This window comes from Palaemon carinicauda, chromosome 1 (genome assembly GCF_036898095.1).
Source record: "Palaemon carinicauda isolate YSFRI2023 chromosome 1, ASM3689809v2, whole genome shotgun sequence".
NCBI classification, from domain to species: domain Eukaryota; kingdom Metazoa; phylum Arthropoda; class Malacostraca; order Decapoda; family Palaemonidae; genus Palaemon; species Palaemon carinicauda.
The window spans coordinates 155,904,190-155,921,821 of NC_090725.1; the positions used below are offsets into that span (position 1 = coordinate 155,904,190).

Below are 17,632 nucleotides of genomic sequence, written 5' to 3' on the forward strand. Positions count from 1 at the left end.
CATATTGCACCTCTCAGAGGGGCTACAGAGATAACAGTTTAGTCAAATAACGTATGAAAATATTATTCATCATTTTCCAATAAGTTGATTGACAGCATTCTATGAAATTAGAGCCAAAAAGAAAATTTCAATGAGAAGAGTTGAAACGCGATAGTTTCACCCTAAAATCAATAGAGCCTCCAAATCTGAATTCATGCTGGATGCCAGTAGTTTGTTTTACCTCTTCTGCACCAATTACACTCACACCCAAAACAACAAAACACGCCGGGAACATGAGGAGTAAAAAACACGAAAAAGAAACAATTTCATCTTAACTCAGCTGTCGAAGTATTTTTTTTCTAATCGTAATTAGTATCATCAAAGGATAATGTAACAGTTACTCGCGCTCTCCTGTGCGGAATCACACCATAGACCTGCGTCACAAAAGTTCTCGTACGATTATCGCAACTACAAAACAAGATAATTTTTTTATCCTAGTGCGAGGGCGGCTGGGCTTTATATAAGAAATTGAAGAACTGATTGGTCACAGGCAGGCTGCCTTCGCTCCATTCACCATGAAGTTGCTACTATCGCTTGCTCTTCTCGGAGTATCCCTCTACCTTGCAGGTAAGTGCACATCATTAACACCATAAGCCACAAGCAAATTTTCTTCTCTCTGCTAGATGATCAGACTGATGTCATAAACATTTATCTTTAAAAGTTTATTTTATCATTTTGACTATCTATTTATTAAAACAGTCGTTAGATATTACTTCAGATGTTTGAAAATACTGGTATTACACGTAGCATTTTTAATACGCTTCTTATCTTTTGATGGAAAGCAAAAACAACTTTCTTCAAAGTCTATGCATGCACACACATAATTCTAATATATAGTTTTTCAATCAGGTATGAAGACCTTTTATTAGTAAACCATGCTTATAATAAAACACACACACATACAAATACACATTTCTTGGACAAAACACATTGGTTTTATTAAATCATCATCAGAGGAGTCAACATCAATGATAAGTAAGTCTAGAAATTTATCCCTGGCAATACCCTCCTTTGCATCTTCATGTTGCAAAGCCTCAGCATGTTTAATAGCTTTATTCCAATTTTCTTCTGTTACTGTATCCAGTGATTCGTGCAGTAGTCCCTTCAAGTCTCTTATTGTGAAATTATTTCTTCTCGCAATGTAGCTCTTCACTTGGCCCCATGTAAGTTCAGTCGGGTAGTACTGACAGTTATAGGGTGGAAGACGAATCACCTGATGACCTTACTCTACTTATTTTCCACGATCCATTGTGCCTTTTCACCATTTTTAGCATTTCACTCTTTAGCAGATGTTATTTCGGATTCTCCCTATTTCTGATGACCCATTCTGTAATGGTATCTGTTTAGATGACGTCGGTGGATTGTCTATTTTACAGAGTGAGGGGGGGGGGGTTCACTAACTATAACAGACGGTGCGGAAATGTTAGGAATGAGTTGAGCACCGAAGCACTTTTCAAATACTGCCGTTCATGTGGTGATAATCTCCATCGTTTGTAGCAAGTGCTATTAATTGTGCGCCCAAAGGAAAATCGTGTTTCAAGCCTGCACGCGAAATATAAAGTGGCCCCCTTTCCCTGTTGGTTGTTTAAACGTGTTGCCTTTAACAAGCTTCTATCTGTCCAGTATTTACCAACACTGTAGTTTTGGTTTACTCAGGTTTCGTCTAAGTATATAATTGGGCAATCTTTATTTTGTGCATCTCTTAATTTTTGTAAAAAAAAGTTGTCCGCAAAGACAGAACATCATCTTTCTCCATTAAGAACTGTTGACCTTTTACTTTTGCATAGAGAAAACTTATTTTTCTGATCACCCTTCGAAAAGATTCTCTATTTTCACTACAACCAACATTTTCTCTCACTGCTACCAGCACTCAGCCAAGAGTAGGAATTTCCTTCTTATCTTAGAAACCAAGAATTGTTCTTTGCAGAACATTTCAATTAAATTCATCAAAGCCAGGCACTGACCTCACTTCTGTCTTTTTCTTTTTTCTTTTTTTTTCTTTTGAACACTTTAGATTCCAATATATTTCCGTCTCTACTGCTTCCTTGTTCAGTCAGCGAATAGTCTTTTGTGATACGTTTGTTGCTTCAGACCTTCACAACATCAGTTAAAGGACTTCCTCGTTTTTTTTTTTTTTTAAATGAGAAGTGTTTCAGAGCATTATAAACAATTTCCTTGGCTTGGGTGGTGGGTAAAGGAGTCACTTGGGTTGTCCATTGTTATCACAGTGAGTTATCAATAGCGAGTGGCCTTTAGTAACAATGACCGTGACATCATAAATCCCAGTACAACGAGTAGGACCCTTACGCTCAGATCTGGCAACCTCAGGTTAAAATTATGCCACATACACATTTTTAGTAATGAAATTTATGTTTTAACGAATGATAGATAAGATAAAATACACTGAAACTATCTGTTGAAAAAGCACATCATTTCAAGATATTAAATCTATGTCAACAGATTCGCGTCATTTGGCTCCCTTTGTCATCACAGGTGTTTCACAAAATTCATGGAGTTTTGCTTCGCTTACTTTGCCAAACGCAACATACAAAAACACAAACATGCACATACATGTATATAAATACATACCAACATATGCATATATCTATTCCAAATATTATGCCACAATTACCTTTCAATGTCAAATTCACTCTAACTTGAAAATAACTTCTATCCAAAGGGGGATCATATACAAGGGCATCTACTCTGGCTCTAATTCTAAACGCTTAACTTCTATTCAGATCAAATTAGTCTAAGGGATAAGTCACCTGTCTCTCCCTGTATCAAAATAAAAAAGAAAAAATCTTAAGTTCGAGTCCTGACCAAGGAAGATAAACCTATTGTATATAATTCCCCACTGAATATACATAATCCTAGGAAGAGTGAAATTTGTGTTAAGAAATATCTGTGGCTTAATATGTGAAATTATAAAAGTTCAAGAATGCCTCAATGACAAAACTAACATACAAGAGCAACTGTATTTGTTTGGTTGGATGGTTTGGTTTGAATTAAGGGCTGTTTTCCGGATCCTATCACACAGGGCAACACTGTCCCTTACAGGACCTAAAAGATCTGTTTGCTATATTCTTTCTTAGGTATTTAAAGTATTACACAGCGTATTCCTTGTTAACTTAAAATACACATTATCAAAGCATTTAGAAAAAAAAAAAATGCCTTCAACTTCTTGAAAGTCTTAACATCTTCAGTCTTTCATACATCTAGTGGAAGCTTTTTAAATAGTCTTGGACCACTTATCTGAAAGCTCCAAAACCTACAGTAAAAGTACATTTTGACTCCAATAACTTGAAACTTTCCGTAAATATTCTCGTATCGACACAATGCGTTGGCTGCACGATGTATAGGAATGATCTTAGATAATTTAAAAGGCTGGTTCTGATTACTTGATAGCTTATTGCACATATCTTAAACCCTATTCTGGGTTTACTAGAATGCCATTATGATTCAGTTACTACAGGAGTAATCTTTTCTTTGGGTGGGACACCTTTTGTCAATCTTGCACCTTTGTTTTGTAATTTCTTTAGATGTACTTGAGTAGATTGTAATAGATAATCACAGTAGTAAATCCTGGCAATAGCACAATTAATCGCAAGTTTCTTTAAAGAATATTCATCCAGATCTTTCTTTACTAAAGCAATATTTCTAAAGTGATATCCAACAATTTTTATTACATTGTTCATTTGAGCACCGAGAGACAAATTGAAGTCAAGTCACGAACTCCAAGTTATCAAGACCAGGTTGTTATCAACATTTATCTGGATGTCAACCAAGCTTCTTAAGTTGTTTTTCTTTCCAACCACCACAAACTCAGTTTTATTTTGATTTTGTTTTAGCTGTTTAATTGCCATCCATTCCCTAACACTAGGCGGTCATTTCAGCTATCTTTGCCCTGGCAAGTTATTAAGCCAACTTTTAGATATCGATATTTCGAAACATTTCTCATTTATCAATTTTGAATTGTTTTATTACCAACAGATTGAATAATTACATAGCTGTAATTTATAACATTCTTAGCATACATGATCCGTATTTTCTGCTCGTCTCGTCAATATCATGTCTAAAGCTTTGCAATTTCTTGAATTCATTATATGATCACTGTTTTTGTCTTGGTGTAATTTTTACACTTTACTTCTTAGCAGTAACATCCCTTTTTGTTATGATTTCGTGAAAATTTACTGCACACTTTACCATCAGTGTTGAACTTGCAGCCCTTTTCAAAATGTCCATACTTTTGACAATGGAAGCAGATGATTGAGTGGTACATATCACATATGATATACAGTATGTGCCCCATCGCAACATAACTTTGTCACCGTAATTATAAATAGCCTTTCGGATTTCAGGATCACATTTCCGCACGAAGTTTATATGTGTTTGGTATATCTAAATATATATCTAACAAGAATTAATTCTTTTGAATACACATTTATTTTGTAGGTGGGCCTAGTAATACAAACTAATTACCTTTTAAGCTCCTTTTTCTATAAACTCTTACTTTTCTTCACCATTTATTACGATTAGGTATTGCAATGTCCGATGACCACAATTATCGCTGGTAATTGCATAAAGCATCAATGTAACCTTCTCTTTTCTTCTCTTTCGTTCATTTCCCACCAACAGAGGGGCTCACACTGGTATGCTACTTTAGTTCCTGGGCAACCTACAGACCGGGAAATGGAAAATTCACAGTAGAGGACAATGACCCTAGCCTCTGCACACATCTCGTCTACGCTTTTGCCGGTCTAGGCAGCAACAACAAAATCAGGGTAAGAAAAACGCTGACGTTTCCACATTTCCCACTTCTCGTTAACGAAGTTTGAACACAAAATCACAGTTTAGTAATAACCTCCTTTAATTTGGGTTGCCATGCATCAGTTCTGACTTTACGTAGGTCATGTATGAATGTAAAATACTAAAATGAATCAGTTATAATGTTTTACGCGATTTTATGTAGGTCTCAACGTCGAACCATTGCAATAAACAATGAATAATTAATATTTCTGTTTATTAGATTAATATAAATGTAAAGTATATATGAACTGCGCTAGGGGGTATATCTCAGCAATCCATATTTGCCAACGGTTATATAAGCGGATGAGCAACCTGGTGGAGTAAGGAGAATTTTGGGTGTGTAGGAAATGCTCCCCTAAATCTCCATGAAGTCGCTGGCAGCATGGTGACAGATTGGGTTTAAGGCGATAGACAAGATGTCTTATCGGCTTCTACTCTTGATGCCTGGGGCGGATGATCTTACTGCAGTTAATATGACCGGCAGGGGTCACTTGCCTTACTTCGATAGGCACTGCGCATCACAAGGAACTGGCTATCCTTTGATGAATTTAGTCAATGAATCCTCAATGGATTTAGTCAGTCTATGGAAAGTGAGGATGACAGAATGGCTCCCAATCCCAGGCGTAGCAGGATGTTAAGAATCTCCTGGTTTATAAATACAATAGAAAAATTTAAGAATGGGAATTAGAATGTTGGAACGATGAATCAGATTGGGAAGTTACAGTAAGTGAAGAGTGAATTTATGAAATATAGTTTGGATATCTTTGCCCCAAGTGAAACACATTGTAAAGGGATTGGTAAAAAAATCTTAGACCTAGGCAATATATAAATATCTACTCAGGAAGAAAAGATGGAGTTGGAAGAAAAGGGGTAGGAATGACGATGACACCAAGAGCAGAAAATCCATTAATGGAATGCAGAGCTGTGAATAGTAGATTGCTACTTGCAAAGTTTAATTCAAAACAGTGCAATATGAGTATTATAGTTTACTATGCCCCAACAAATGATTCCCCTGAAAAAAGGAAAGATGAATACTATGAAGAACTGCAGAGTGTAATAGCTGAGATCCCAGAGAGAGATAGGAAAATTGTAATTGGTGACTTCAATGCTAAATTTGGAAGGAATAATCAAGGTATAGAGAATGTGATGGGTGTTGAGGGTCTTGGTGAAGTTGCAAATGAAAATGGAGCACATTTCATAAGTTTTTGCTCAACAAACAATCTTGTCATTGGAGGTACTCTTTTTTTCAGCACAAGGACATCAATAAATATACATGGGATTCTCCATGTGGCAATTACAAAAATCAATTAGATCACATAGCCATTAATAAAGAGAGAAGGAGTCTGAGAAATGCAAGAAGCTATAGATGTGCACACATTAGTAGTGATCACCAGCTCCTCATTGCCACATTGAAATCATTGAAATCAAAACTGAAAGCACCCAACAGAAATATAGATAGAATGCCTAGGTTTATACAACAAAGCTTCTAGAAGAAGAGCAGAGAGAAACATTTGCAATTGAATGTAGGAATCAATTTGCAGTCTTAGAGACTTAAGAGGCGAAAAGCAGACAATTAATGAAGAATGGTGTGATATCAAGAATATATAACAGTCAGTTGGTAGTGAAGTTTTGTGACATGTATTTACAAAGAGAAAATCATGGATATCAAATGATACTTCAGATAATATAAAAAGCAGACATAGACAGAAATTGATTGTTAAAAGTTTTCGAGGAAGTAATAATAATTACAAGGTAGAGAATGCTAAGTATTCCAGTATTGATAGTGAAGTCAATAGAAAAGCCAAGAATGACTGATGAGAATACTTACAGTAGACAGGAAAACAGATGAGGCTGACAAAGCTATGAATTCAGGAAGTGGCTATGGTGTAAGAACTGTTCAGAGAATTATTTATGAAATTCCTACAGGGGCAAAGAAGAAGCATATGCCTATCAAAAAGAGAGATGGATCTGTTATAACAACAGAAGATGAAGAATGGCAATGCTTAATGAAACACTTTAGTGAGGTCATGAATAGGAGATACGAAGGGAATAATTTGAATGATATACCTGAAACTGAGGATGACCTTGATGTGCCCATGAATGAATTTAGTGTGTTTGAAGTCGAAGCTGTCATTAAAAAACTAAATAAATGGGAAACTCCTGGATACGATGGAATAATTGCTGAGATGATATTGGCCAAAAATGAAGCGACTCCCAGAATACTTTCAAGATTATTTCGTAGAATGGGGTGTGAAGAGGCAAAGCCTGATGAATGGGAGCTAGGAGTGTTGGTGAACATGGTAAAAAAAAAGAGATCTGACTGACTGCAATAATTACAGAGGCATCATAATTACGTCAATTGTCATATAAATATATATTATGATCATTCTAAAGAGAGTAGAGATAAAGATTGATGAAAAGCTGAGAGAATAAAAAGCACGATTTCAAAAAGGTAGAAGTTTTACTGACCAGATTTTCCTTTTAAGACATGTTGTACAGTAATATGTAGAATATAGAAATCCAATTTTGATGACATTTGTGGACTATGAAAAAGCCTTTGATAGTGTGCATCGGCCAAGTTTGGGGAGAGCCCTGCGTTATTATGGAGTTCCGCTTAAATATGTAAATTTGATTAAGTCTGTTCATGAGCATAGCAAGTGCAAAGTTAATGTTAGTGGAGTCCTATCAAATGAATTTCCAGTGAACAGTGGAGACCTCCAAGGGAATGTGTTGTCACCTATGTTGTTTGTCCTCCTCATGGATTTTGTAATGCATAGAACCGTTGGGGATGGTAGAGAAGGATTGGACTGGATTGGTAACAGGAAATTAACTAACATAGAGTATGGTGATGACGCTGTCCTTATTAGCAGAACATCACAGGACTTGCAAAGCTTGCTTATCATAATGCATGAAATATCACATAAGGGTGGACTCAAGATAAATAGAAGAAAGACAGAGAGGATGAGAGTGAAATATGCAATGGAAGATATCGTGGAAGGAGAAAGGATTAATGAAGTGGAATCATTTAAATATTTAGGAACTATGATCTCTAATACAGGGTCTTTAGAATTGGAGTTTAATGAAAGATAAAAAAAAAGAAATCAGACAATAGGTAAGTTAAGTAAAATATGGAAATCAAATCGCCTGAAATTACATATAAAAATAAGGATATATATTAGTTTAGTGAAATCGTTGTTACTGTATGTAGATGAATCGTGGTATGACAATGCAACAATATCTAGTTGATTTTGTAGATTTGAGAACAAAATCCTCAGAAGAATATTGTGAGTTAAATGGCAGGACAGGATTAGAAATTAAACTATAAGATAGATTACTTGAGGGCCATATGTGGATGAGATCATTGACGGGTAGATGGAGATGGTTTGGACATGCTCTTTACACTCCTCGAGAGAGATTAGTTCACTAAACTTTCAACTGGGCTCCACAAGGCACTAGAAGAGTTGTAAGACCCAGGCCTACATGGCTGAGGACTGTGAAGCGTGAAGTAGGAGATGATGCATGGAGAAGCATTGATTTAAAAGCCTACGATAGAGACGAGTAGCGAAATATAACAGAGGCTCTTTACGTCAGTAGGTGTAGGAGAAGATAATGATGACAGTGTACATTAATTAAGAAAATATTAGTCTTATATAGCGTTAAACAGATGATATAATTACTTTGAAGGAAAACATGCACTAAGCTACGTCTAACAACTGTAGGCTATATTGACTCTCAAAGACATACAGTCAGTATCGTGCAGGTGATAGCGTGTAACTTTATCCCGATCCAAACAATGGAACACTTATCAGGGTGCCAAGCCCCGTTCCAGTCAGCAAAACCATCACTATGAAAGCGACAGCACTCGGGACTCCTCTCGATGTTGGCTGGTTACCACATCCAGCCTGAACATAATTGGCTTTATTTTTATTCGTCTATGATAGAAATTTTATTTCGGCTTTGTTACTTTTTAAAGTCAAACAGTTACTTCGTAAATGGTTGTTAGCAGTATTATTATTATTATTATTATTATTATTATTATTATTATTATTATTATTAGAAGTCAAGCTACAACCCTAGTTGGAAAAACAAGATGCTATAAGCCCAAAAGCTCCAACAGGGAAAAGTAGCCCAGTGAGGAGAGGAAAGAAAAAGAAATGAATAAAAGAAAAGGAAATAAATGAACTGTAAGAGAAGTAAAGAACAATAAAAAGAAATAAGAACAGTAACATAAAAATAGATCTTAAAACTTAAAACTTAAAAACAAGAGAAAGAGATATGAGATAGAATAATGTGCCCGCGTATATCCCCATACAAGAGAACTCTAATCCAAGACAGTGGAAGGACACAGTACAGAGGCTATGGACTACCCAAGACTAGAGAATAATGGTTTAATTTTGGAGTGTCCCTCTCCTAGAAGAGCAGTTTGTCATAGCTAAAACGCCTCTTCTACCCGTACCAAGAGGAAAGTAGCCGCTTCACAAGTACACCCCTTGAGCGATGAAGAATGGTTTGGTATCTCAGTGTGTTGTGCACGATTTACTTGAGTCGCCCTCTCCGTTTTCTATGCTATCTATCGAAATCCCTGTTTGTGACGTCACAACAGGTACACTTCTGGAGTAATTAGCAATCGGCATGAATATTTCCTTATTCAGCGTATTCTAGGGTAAATAATTTTTCTGCTCTTGGCTGCAAATTATACGTTAGAATTTATGATATTTACATCTTTCTGCATAACGTTCAAGTTTGTCTTTCATGCACTGCCTTTACCGATTTTTCTGTTAAATCAGTTATTGTATAAGACAAACAATTAGGTTTTATTTTTATAAATATTCCCCTGCAGCCACAAAAATTGATCCTTGTGTTTTATATAGACACCCTACAAGACATTTTCTGATCCCAAAATGGTACCTCAAGACTGTATAGGCCTATAAGACGCATGTTGGTTTTCTTGCTTGGGGAGAGATGAACGACCTCCATTCTTCAAACTTCTACTCTAGATGAATAGTGCGCATGGAACGTTGAACTATGTCAAATATCTCGCAGATTCATATGGCCCGTCTTCTGTGAACATCTCCCCCCCCCTCCCCTCGTGTATCCAGAGGAGGAGGAATCTCAACTGTAGCAGCGACAAGGCTCCCTTTATCCTAACGACGGTGGTTGCAAGGGATATCTCGTGGACACTCAAAAGGAGCTACAATTCTTTATCTTAGCAAGCACCCAGTCTAGAGCACACCGGGCCATTGGAATCTATAACCCCAGGATGGTTTAATTGGTTCAAGAAGCTATAATTTACAAAAATATTAATATTCAAAGTAGCAGCAGCTGATGCTGAAAAGGTTGCAGCTGAAGAATTTCCTTTATCTCTGGAAAAAAAATGTAGATGAAAAGCCGACGAAACAAAGCTAATTTGGAAGAGAATGCCCGATTAGTCATTTATTTCTAAGGGAGAGAAAACTATGCCTTTGTACTATGTAGCCAAAGATGGGCTAACATTAATGTTAAGGGGTAACATTACTGGCAATTTTAAACTTGAGACTTTATGATTCTACCATTCCCTTAAACCCGGTCCATCAAGAACATCTTGAAGTCCACGTTTCCTGCTATATTGATGGCTAATCCCAAGGCATGGGTCACCATTGCCATTTTTGGAGAACATTTCAAAAGCCATATTATACCAGCAGTAAGGAGTATTACAGGGGTTTCAAGGCTATGTTGATCCTTGATAACGCCCAGACATCCCAGGCACCTGAACAACAGGGATCCGAGTGTTAAAGATATTTTCTTTCCACCAAATACTACCTCTCTTATACAACCCATGGACATAGCCATTATAGCGCTCTGCAAACAGCAGCTTACTATTTACGGCGTACCTCGTGTCTGACAATTAATGCTATTTCGGCAGTGTACGGGAAGAATATTTGAGATTTTTGGAAGGGATACAATATTTATCAAGCAGGGCTAAACTTCTAGGGCAGAAATTACTCAAATAGTGATGGACGCTATATTAAAAAAAAAAAAAAACTCTGCCCTCGATTTGTGCAGGATTTTAAAGGTTTTGAAGAGCTAGTCAAACACATCGAGGAATTTGGTAGCATTGAGTAATGAACTTGAGATAGAATTGGAAGAGGAAGATTTTGAACAGTTGAAATCGAGGCTCAGAACAATCGCTGACAAACAAAGAATTTTCATAATTTAATTTTGTTTACCAAAATGTCTCATGGCCTGGGAAAACGACGTATATTCATTAACAATCTATAGATATTCGTCCATAACCCTTTCTGCATTTTCATTGAACATTTCCTTAGCTTTCCTCATATCAATTTACAGTCTTACATTTCTGCTTACTTTATTTAAATCTTCTATTATCTTTTGCAATTCCTCCCATGATTTAAACTGAACTATGTCATCTGCAAATCTTAAGTTGTTGAGGTATTCCTCAATGATGTTAATTCCTACATTTTCCCATTCTAAATTCTTAAAATCTTCTTCTGGACATGCTGTGAATAAGTTACGTCTCCCTCTCTAACTCCTTTCTCAATTGGAATTGTCTCCCGGTCTTTATGTATATTTAGGATTGCTGTACTTCCCGTATAGATATTTTCAAGTGTTCTAACATAAGATTCCTCTATTCCTTGTCTTTTAAGGACTTTTATTACTGCTGAAGTTTTGACAGACTCAAAAACTTTCTCCTAACGTATAGCTACAAAATGGAATTTGACAGAAAAAAAAAATAGTTTAGATCTTCAAATATCTATATAACCACGGAAAAAAAGATTAACTAATAATGGATTTATTTGTAGCTAGAAATATGTAGGTGTTACTTTATTGCCTTTTTTAGTTTTCAAGACATTTAGCAATCTTTTCTTTCCGAATTTATTTAGAAAATTTTGGGAAAAAATGTATTATATTGTTGCTGAGACTATCTTGTTTTTTCATCAGTGTTTACTCGATGTAATCATTGGTAAAACCTTTCCTCGTGGTTCTGAACTAATGGATGCATGACAATTGTGACTAGTTATGAGCATGACTATGAGTCAAGCTTCTCGTTGTGCAAAGGCTTCGACGACTCCCTGCAGAAATAGTCAACGGTAGCCTATTAAATTTTCGTTTAACAGATTTGTGTTTTTAATACTAGTAAATAATAATGTTAACTAAATCGACTAGTCTACCTTTGCGGTGTGACGATTTGTCAATTACTCTAAAGTTAAAATTCCTGATATTGTTTATGAAACAAGTAATACATGGATCAGGAATTGTTGTCAAGATCCGTGTTACAAATGGTGAAAATAGGCGGGAAGGAAATTCAGTTTGAAAATCAGTCAAGAGGAAATGCACAACATATAGATTCTGTCACCGTTAAAACATTTAATATCAAATTAGTCTCAATCTTATCGTGACGAAATTTGAGAATATCGTTTAATTACTGATGACTATCAAACTTCGGAGCTCATAATTCTTGTATCACCATAACTCGTGTTATGTAAACAGCTAAAAATACTAGAACGACAACAATAGATAATCAAATTCGTAAAAGTAGTCTTGAAAATACAACTATAATAAACACATCAGCTAAATACCATATTATTTAGAAAAAATTGGCCTAGCTTTTTAGTCGATCTAACATAGGAGGATAGTTTAACAGCCTCCATTAAAGCTTCGAAAATTCAGTTGTGATTGCCTATCAGAGGAATGGAATCGGCCAAATCGTTGATAAACAAAAAATGGAACCTAGTCGAAAGGTAAAAAATGTACGGTACCTGCTTTGTTTACAATCATTGGGCACTAAACCCTTCTGTCTACTTTACATCAACACGAGGATTGGCCAACATAACACTTGTACTCACACCCATAAATAACTTACACGGGTAGATGATGGTAGACGCTTCCAATATACAAACTTTGGTTTAGTTGCTAAAAGAAAACTTTCACTTTTGGAATGTTGAATATATCTTTATACTTAAGACCAAATTGATTATATATATATATATATATATATATATATATATATATATATATATATATATATATATATGTGTGTGTGTGTGTGTGTGTGTGTGTGTGTGTGTGTGTGCATGTTTGGATACCTTGTGTTTCTGTTCAAATACAGACAGTTGCAAAAGAAATTTTTGTTTATAAAGTTAAAAATCACCATACAACAATTTCTCATAAACCTTTGGGTGTTCTTTACTAATTCATCTTCTCCTTGCCAATCAGGTACTGGATCCCTACAATGACCTCTGCGAAGACTACGGCAAATGCGGTTTCGATCGCTTCACCAACCTCACCAGAAGAAATCCCAAACTAAAGACCACTCTGGGTATTGGAGGATGGAATGAGGGTTCAACCAAATATTCCAACGTAAGTTGAAGAGGGAGAGGGTGGTATTTGTCGTCTTCAAACTCTGAAACACTGTACGAAATGAGCGATGCGAATTAAGGTGCTTTTAGGCTTAAATATTTCGTACACCTTATCAACACAAATAATCAAAATCATAGGCAGGTGTATTTTCTAGGTATAGGTAGATCTAACGTACATCGACTACATTCCTATTTGTATCCTCCTGAACTAATTTAGTTATTTTGAGCCTTCTATTTGCATACTGCTATACATTATCAACTTTTTTTTATTACAACTAGGCGTACGTTTTCCCTGAGAAGGGTGTCGTCAAGGGAAATTGTTCCCCATGATTTTATCTTTCAACTGCCGAGTAAGGGATAACCAACCTCATTTTCCTGTCTCTATTTCAAGATGGCAGCATCTGCGGCATCCAGAAAAATTTTCGTCGACTCTGTTCTGGTTCTCCTAAAGGAACACAACTTCCATGGTCTGGACATGGATTGGGAATATCCTACACAGAGAGGTGGAAGTCCCGAGGATTATGTGAGTTACCCTTGTGATGATATTTCGTTTTAAAAAGTCTAATGATACGATGACGACAGGGTATTTCCTTAAGAGGAAGACTGTTCTTTCAAGGTAGGAAATTCACGATATGTTGACAGCTTAAACAGCTATGCTAACAGTGCATCCTATAAGAATATTTTCCGCCTCTTGATTCCAGGTTAATTACATCAGCCTGATGAAAGAGCTGTACGAAGCCCTTCACGCCGAGGGCATGATCCTCACAGCTGCAGTGTCTGCTGGCAAGGCCACCATCGATCCAGCCTACAACATCCCCGAGTTGTCCAAATACATCGACATCCTTCACCTCATGACCTACGACCTGCACGGAAGCTGGGAACCTTATGCTCATCATCATTCTATTCTCTACGCTCACCCTGAGGACACCGGAGATACTCTTTGGCTCAACCAGGTAATGGATTTTGAAGTATGCCACTTGAAAAGAAATTAAGGCTTTCGGCTTACAATCGCCACCAAACTGAAATACCTATATACCTAAAGTTGCGAGAAGTTCTACCCATTATTAAACAATTCCTTGCAACTAAGAAAATAAGCAAAGATAACTATTTTCATCCCTCAAAACAAAATCCATTCCGTGATTTAGACCGAGTGATGAACACAAAATATCCTGCAGGACTTTGCTGTGAACTACTGGATTGAAAAGGGAGCCCCTAAGGAGAAGCTCGTTATGGGTGTACCTCTGTACGGCCGTACCTTCAGGATCAAGGATGAAACTAACACCGGAATCTACGCCCCTGCCACCCAACCTGGCGCTGCAGGACCTTACACAAGAGAGCCTGGATACCTCGGATACAATGAAGTAAGTCACTGGCGTTGTATAGTGTGAATTTCTTATAATAAAAGGCTATTCAATATAATGGATGGTTATATATGGCAGCACTAAACAGTCAGTCATCAGATCATAAGCACCTGATGTGAACTTTTTGTTTTTTTAATCATATTCCTTACGCGAGAAATAGTCTTAATCAATGAAACCATTTCATGCAATTAAACTCATTGGTTTACTATATGAGCGGGTTTTTTTTCTTTTTGTACACAAAGGCTTTGGTATGTTTTAGCTTGATGTATTTTCATTTACTCCCAAGATCTGCGAGTACCAAATGACTGAGGATTGGACAGTGGTACATGATCCAGCCATGAATGAACCTTATGCCTACTATATCCCCAATAACTATCTGTGGGTTGGATACGAAGACCCTGATTCCGTTGCTATCAAGGTAATCCAATTCAAATCTTACTAGGCTACTTGGTTGCAAATACTGAAAACCTATTTTGAGTCCTTCTTTCCTAATCCGTACTGTTATTTTAATGGGACTCCAGAGTAAGAAAATGATCTTGATTTTGTTGCTATAAAGATATATTTTCTCTTTCGAATGAAAATGTTTTTGATATTTTTTCCTATCTATTATTGTAATATATTTCTTATAATAATCTGTAGGTTTTCATTTCATCCGAGTGTCAAGTAAACATCTTGAACCAGTATTTAGCTTTATCTCATTTTTTTCTATAGAAATTAATAACTTTCATTAATGCTCAGGCATAAAGTGATTATCTATTCTTCCACCAATAAAAGAATCTTAATTACCGTTCATCTGAACCTTGTAGGCACAATACACATTAGACAAAGGCTTGGCCGGTTGTATGGTCTGGAGTGTTGAGACTGACGACTTCCATGGCAAGTGTCATGGCATGAAATTCCCTCTTCTGACCACCATGATGGAAGTCTTGAGCGGAGGAGTCTATACTAAGCCTTCCACTCTGCCACCTACCACTTGGGTAAGGAATCATACTCATACAGTTTATATATTTTGTTTTAGTTACTCATATTTCAAAAACCTTCTATATTAGTTAATAAAGTTACACGAGAAATTCATTTTCCTTTTAGTTGTTAGTCATCTTTTTCTAAGACGTTTCCCTATCATTTTGGAGGTAATAAGTACCAAAATGACACTCTATGCTTGAATATTTCTAGGACCCATTCAGAACTTCCCCCGACCCAGCTGCACACTGCAAGCAGGCAGGACCAAACCCTGACCCCAACGACTGCACCCATTACTGGTTCTGCAATATGGTAAGATTTGAATTATACAAATTTTGATAATCTCAAAGTGATGCACTAATCTTAAAACAGGTCTCCGTCTTCCCAAATACATAATCTGGAGCAAAAGATGGTTTGAATAGAAGTGTAACAATTACATATGTTTTAATACAGCAAATGAAGCCTTTAAACCTTTGAAATATAAATGTAGAAACCTTTAGATCTGAAATTGTAATCGTATATATTTGCAAGCCCATTGTGTCCTTTTAAACACAATGGCCACTAAAGTAACTGTAGGCATACAACTTTGAAACATTCCTCATCCCTCAGTAGTGTTGCGAGAAATTGTGTTCACTTGAGTTCATTATAAAATTCTCAACATTAATGACAATAAATCCTAATAGAGATCAAATATAGTGTTTTCAAGATATAAGAGGCTTACATAAACACCTTCAAAACTTCTGTCTCCTTTGCAGGGCGAACAGGGATGGGAGGAATACGAGAGGAAGTGTGATGCTGGCACCCTCTTCAGTCCCACCAACCTCATTTGCGACTGGAAAGACAATGTCTGCAAGGCTGGTTTCTGTCCAAACGACTGCCCATGAGCAATTAGAAAGTGTCAGATTAATGAAGCTGTTTACCGTGTGTTGAAATAGGCCAACACAGTTTCCAATGCAACGCAAAGTACATCGTGCCTTTTGAACACTAACATTTTCTCTTGACATCCTGTTGCTATGTAAAATCAATAAAGGATATCAAACCATACTGTGAAAAGAAATATCCTAACGCAGGTAAACTATTACGGAAACTGCAGTAAATTAATCATACACTTCAAGTTCAGTGAATTTTGGTGGGCGGAGTGTCTTTTTTTCTGGAATTTCTTTTTTATTTGTTTTTTCTCTTACGGGAAATAGCGTTACAGCAATGTATGTTGTGTCAAAGAACTTTAAATTCCCTTATTATTATCCTAATATATTTCCAATTTAGGAGCTATATTTCCAAACTGGCAATGTCAATTCCTGTCAATGTCGAGAGAAGTTTAAGAAATAGTAGCCATTCATATTGTGTAGGGTTACAACTACAAGATTTAACATGCTTCCATCTCTCATACGACTCAAAATGTAGGACTGGAAGCGACTGGGTGTAGCTAAAGTTAATTAACATGCTTCACCCTCAAGCACTGTGATTGGCCACCACCTTTTCACATATTTATGCGTGTTTGTATGTTTATATACAGTGGTACTTTGGTTTATTTTGATATTTTGATTATGAGCAAATTGGGATATGATCATACAATTTTACATGACAAACATTGCATCAGCACGAGAAAAGCATGGGATTTTGTTGTGGACAAGTTAGCTCAAGTAACGAGGTTTGCATGTAATGTACAGAAAGAAGTTAAACAGTGACCATACACCACCCATGTAGTATTTATGCCGTGTTCACATAATTTCTACGCCAAATGATTTTTCATTAACTCACATTCCCCTATTCTTGTTAAGACTAGCTCTTTCACACTCTAAGCAGCAGTTGTGACAGTATAATACAGTATCGTATAAGGATGCTTTAAACTTTTTTTTTTATTTTCTTTTTTTTTTCTTTTTTAGTTGTGACCGTGTTTTCTTTGTTGAATTGTGACCTCTATGGTTCATCATAAAGCTAAATGTACAATATCCGGAACATGGCAGATTACTGGCAAAAATGTCAATCATACATCATCCATGATTTGTACAATTAAGAAAAAATGTCAAATCAACTCTTCTTGCGAAAGGAGTGCTGACATTGACGAAACGATGCCACCTGCTCTTGAAACCCTTGCTTAATGAG

General features: G+C 36.4%; 1 protein-coding gene across 1 annotated transcript; it reads left to right on the top strand.

Annotated features, from left to right (window-relative positions):
* The first annotated feature begins 458 nt into the window (after positions 1–458).
* Positions 459–16,570, top strand: LOC137652524 (acidic mammalian chitinase-like). The gene is made up of 10 exons (XM_068385983.1): positions 459–606; positions 4,678–4,823; positions 13,063–13,206; positions 13,597–13,728; positions 13,907–14,158; positions 14,381–14,566; positions 14,853–14,984; positions 15,373–15,543; positions 15,740–15,838; positions 16,282–16,570. Exons 1-10 carry the CDS (start codon positions 555–557, stop codon positions 16,408–16,410), a joined length of 1,443 nt encoding a protein of 480 aa, XP_068242084.1. The 5' UTR covers positions 459–554; the 3' UTR covers positions 16,411–16,570.
* The last annotated feature ends 1,062 nt before the right edge of the window (positions 16,571–17,632 follow it).

Coding starts and splice junctions, on each gene's coding strand:
- LOC137652524 (XM_068385983.1), top strand. CDS start 555: ATGAAGTTGCTACTATCGCTTGCTCTTCTCGGAGTATCCCTCTACCTT. Junction 14,159..14,380: donor ATACTCTTTGGCTCAACCAG/GTAATGGATTTT, acceptor AATATCCTGCAG/GACTTTGCTGTGAACTACTG. Junction 14,985..15,372: donor CTGATTCCGTTGCTATCAAG/GTAATCCAATTC, acceptor TGAACCTTGTAG/GCACAATACACATTAGACAA.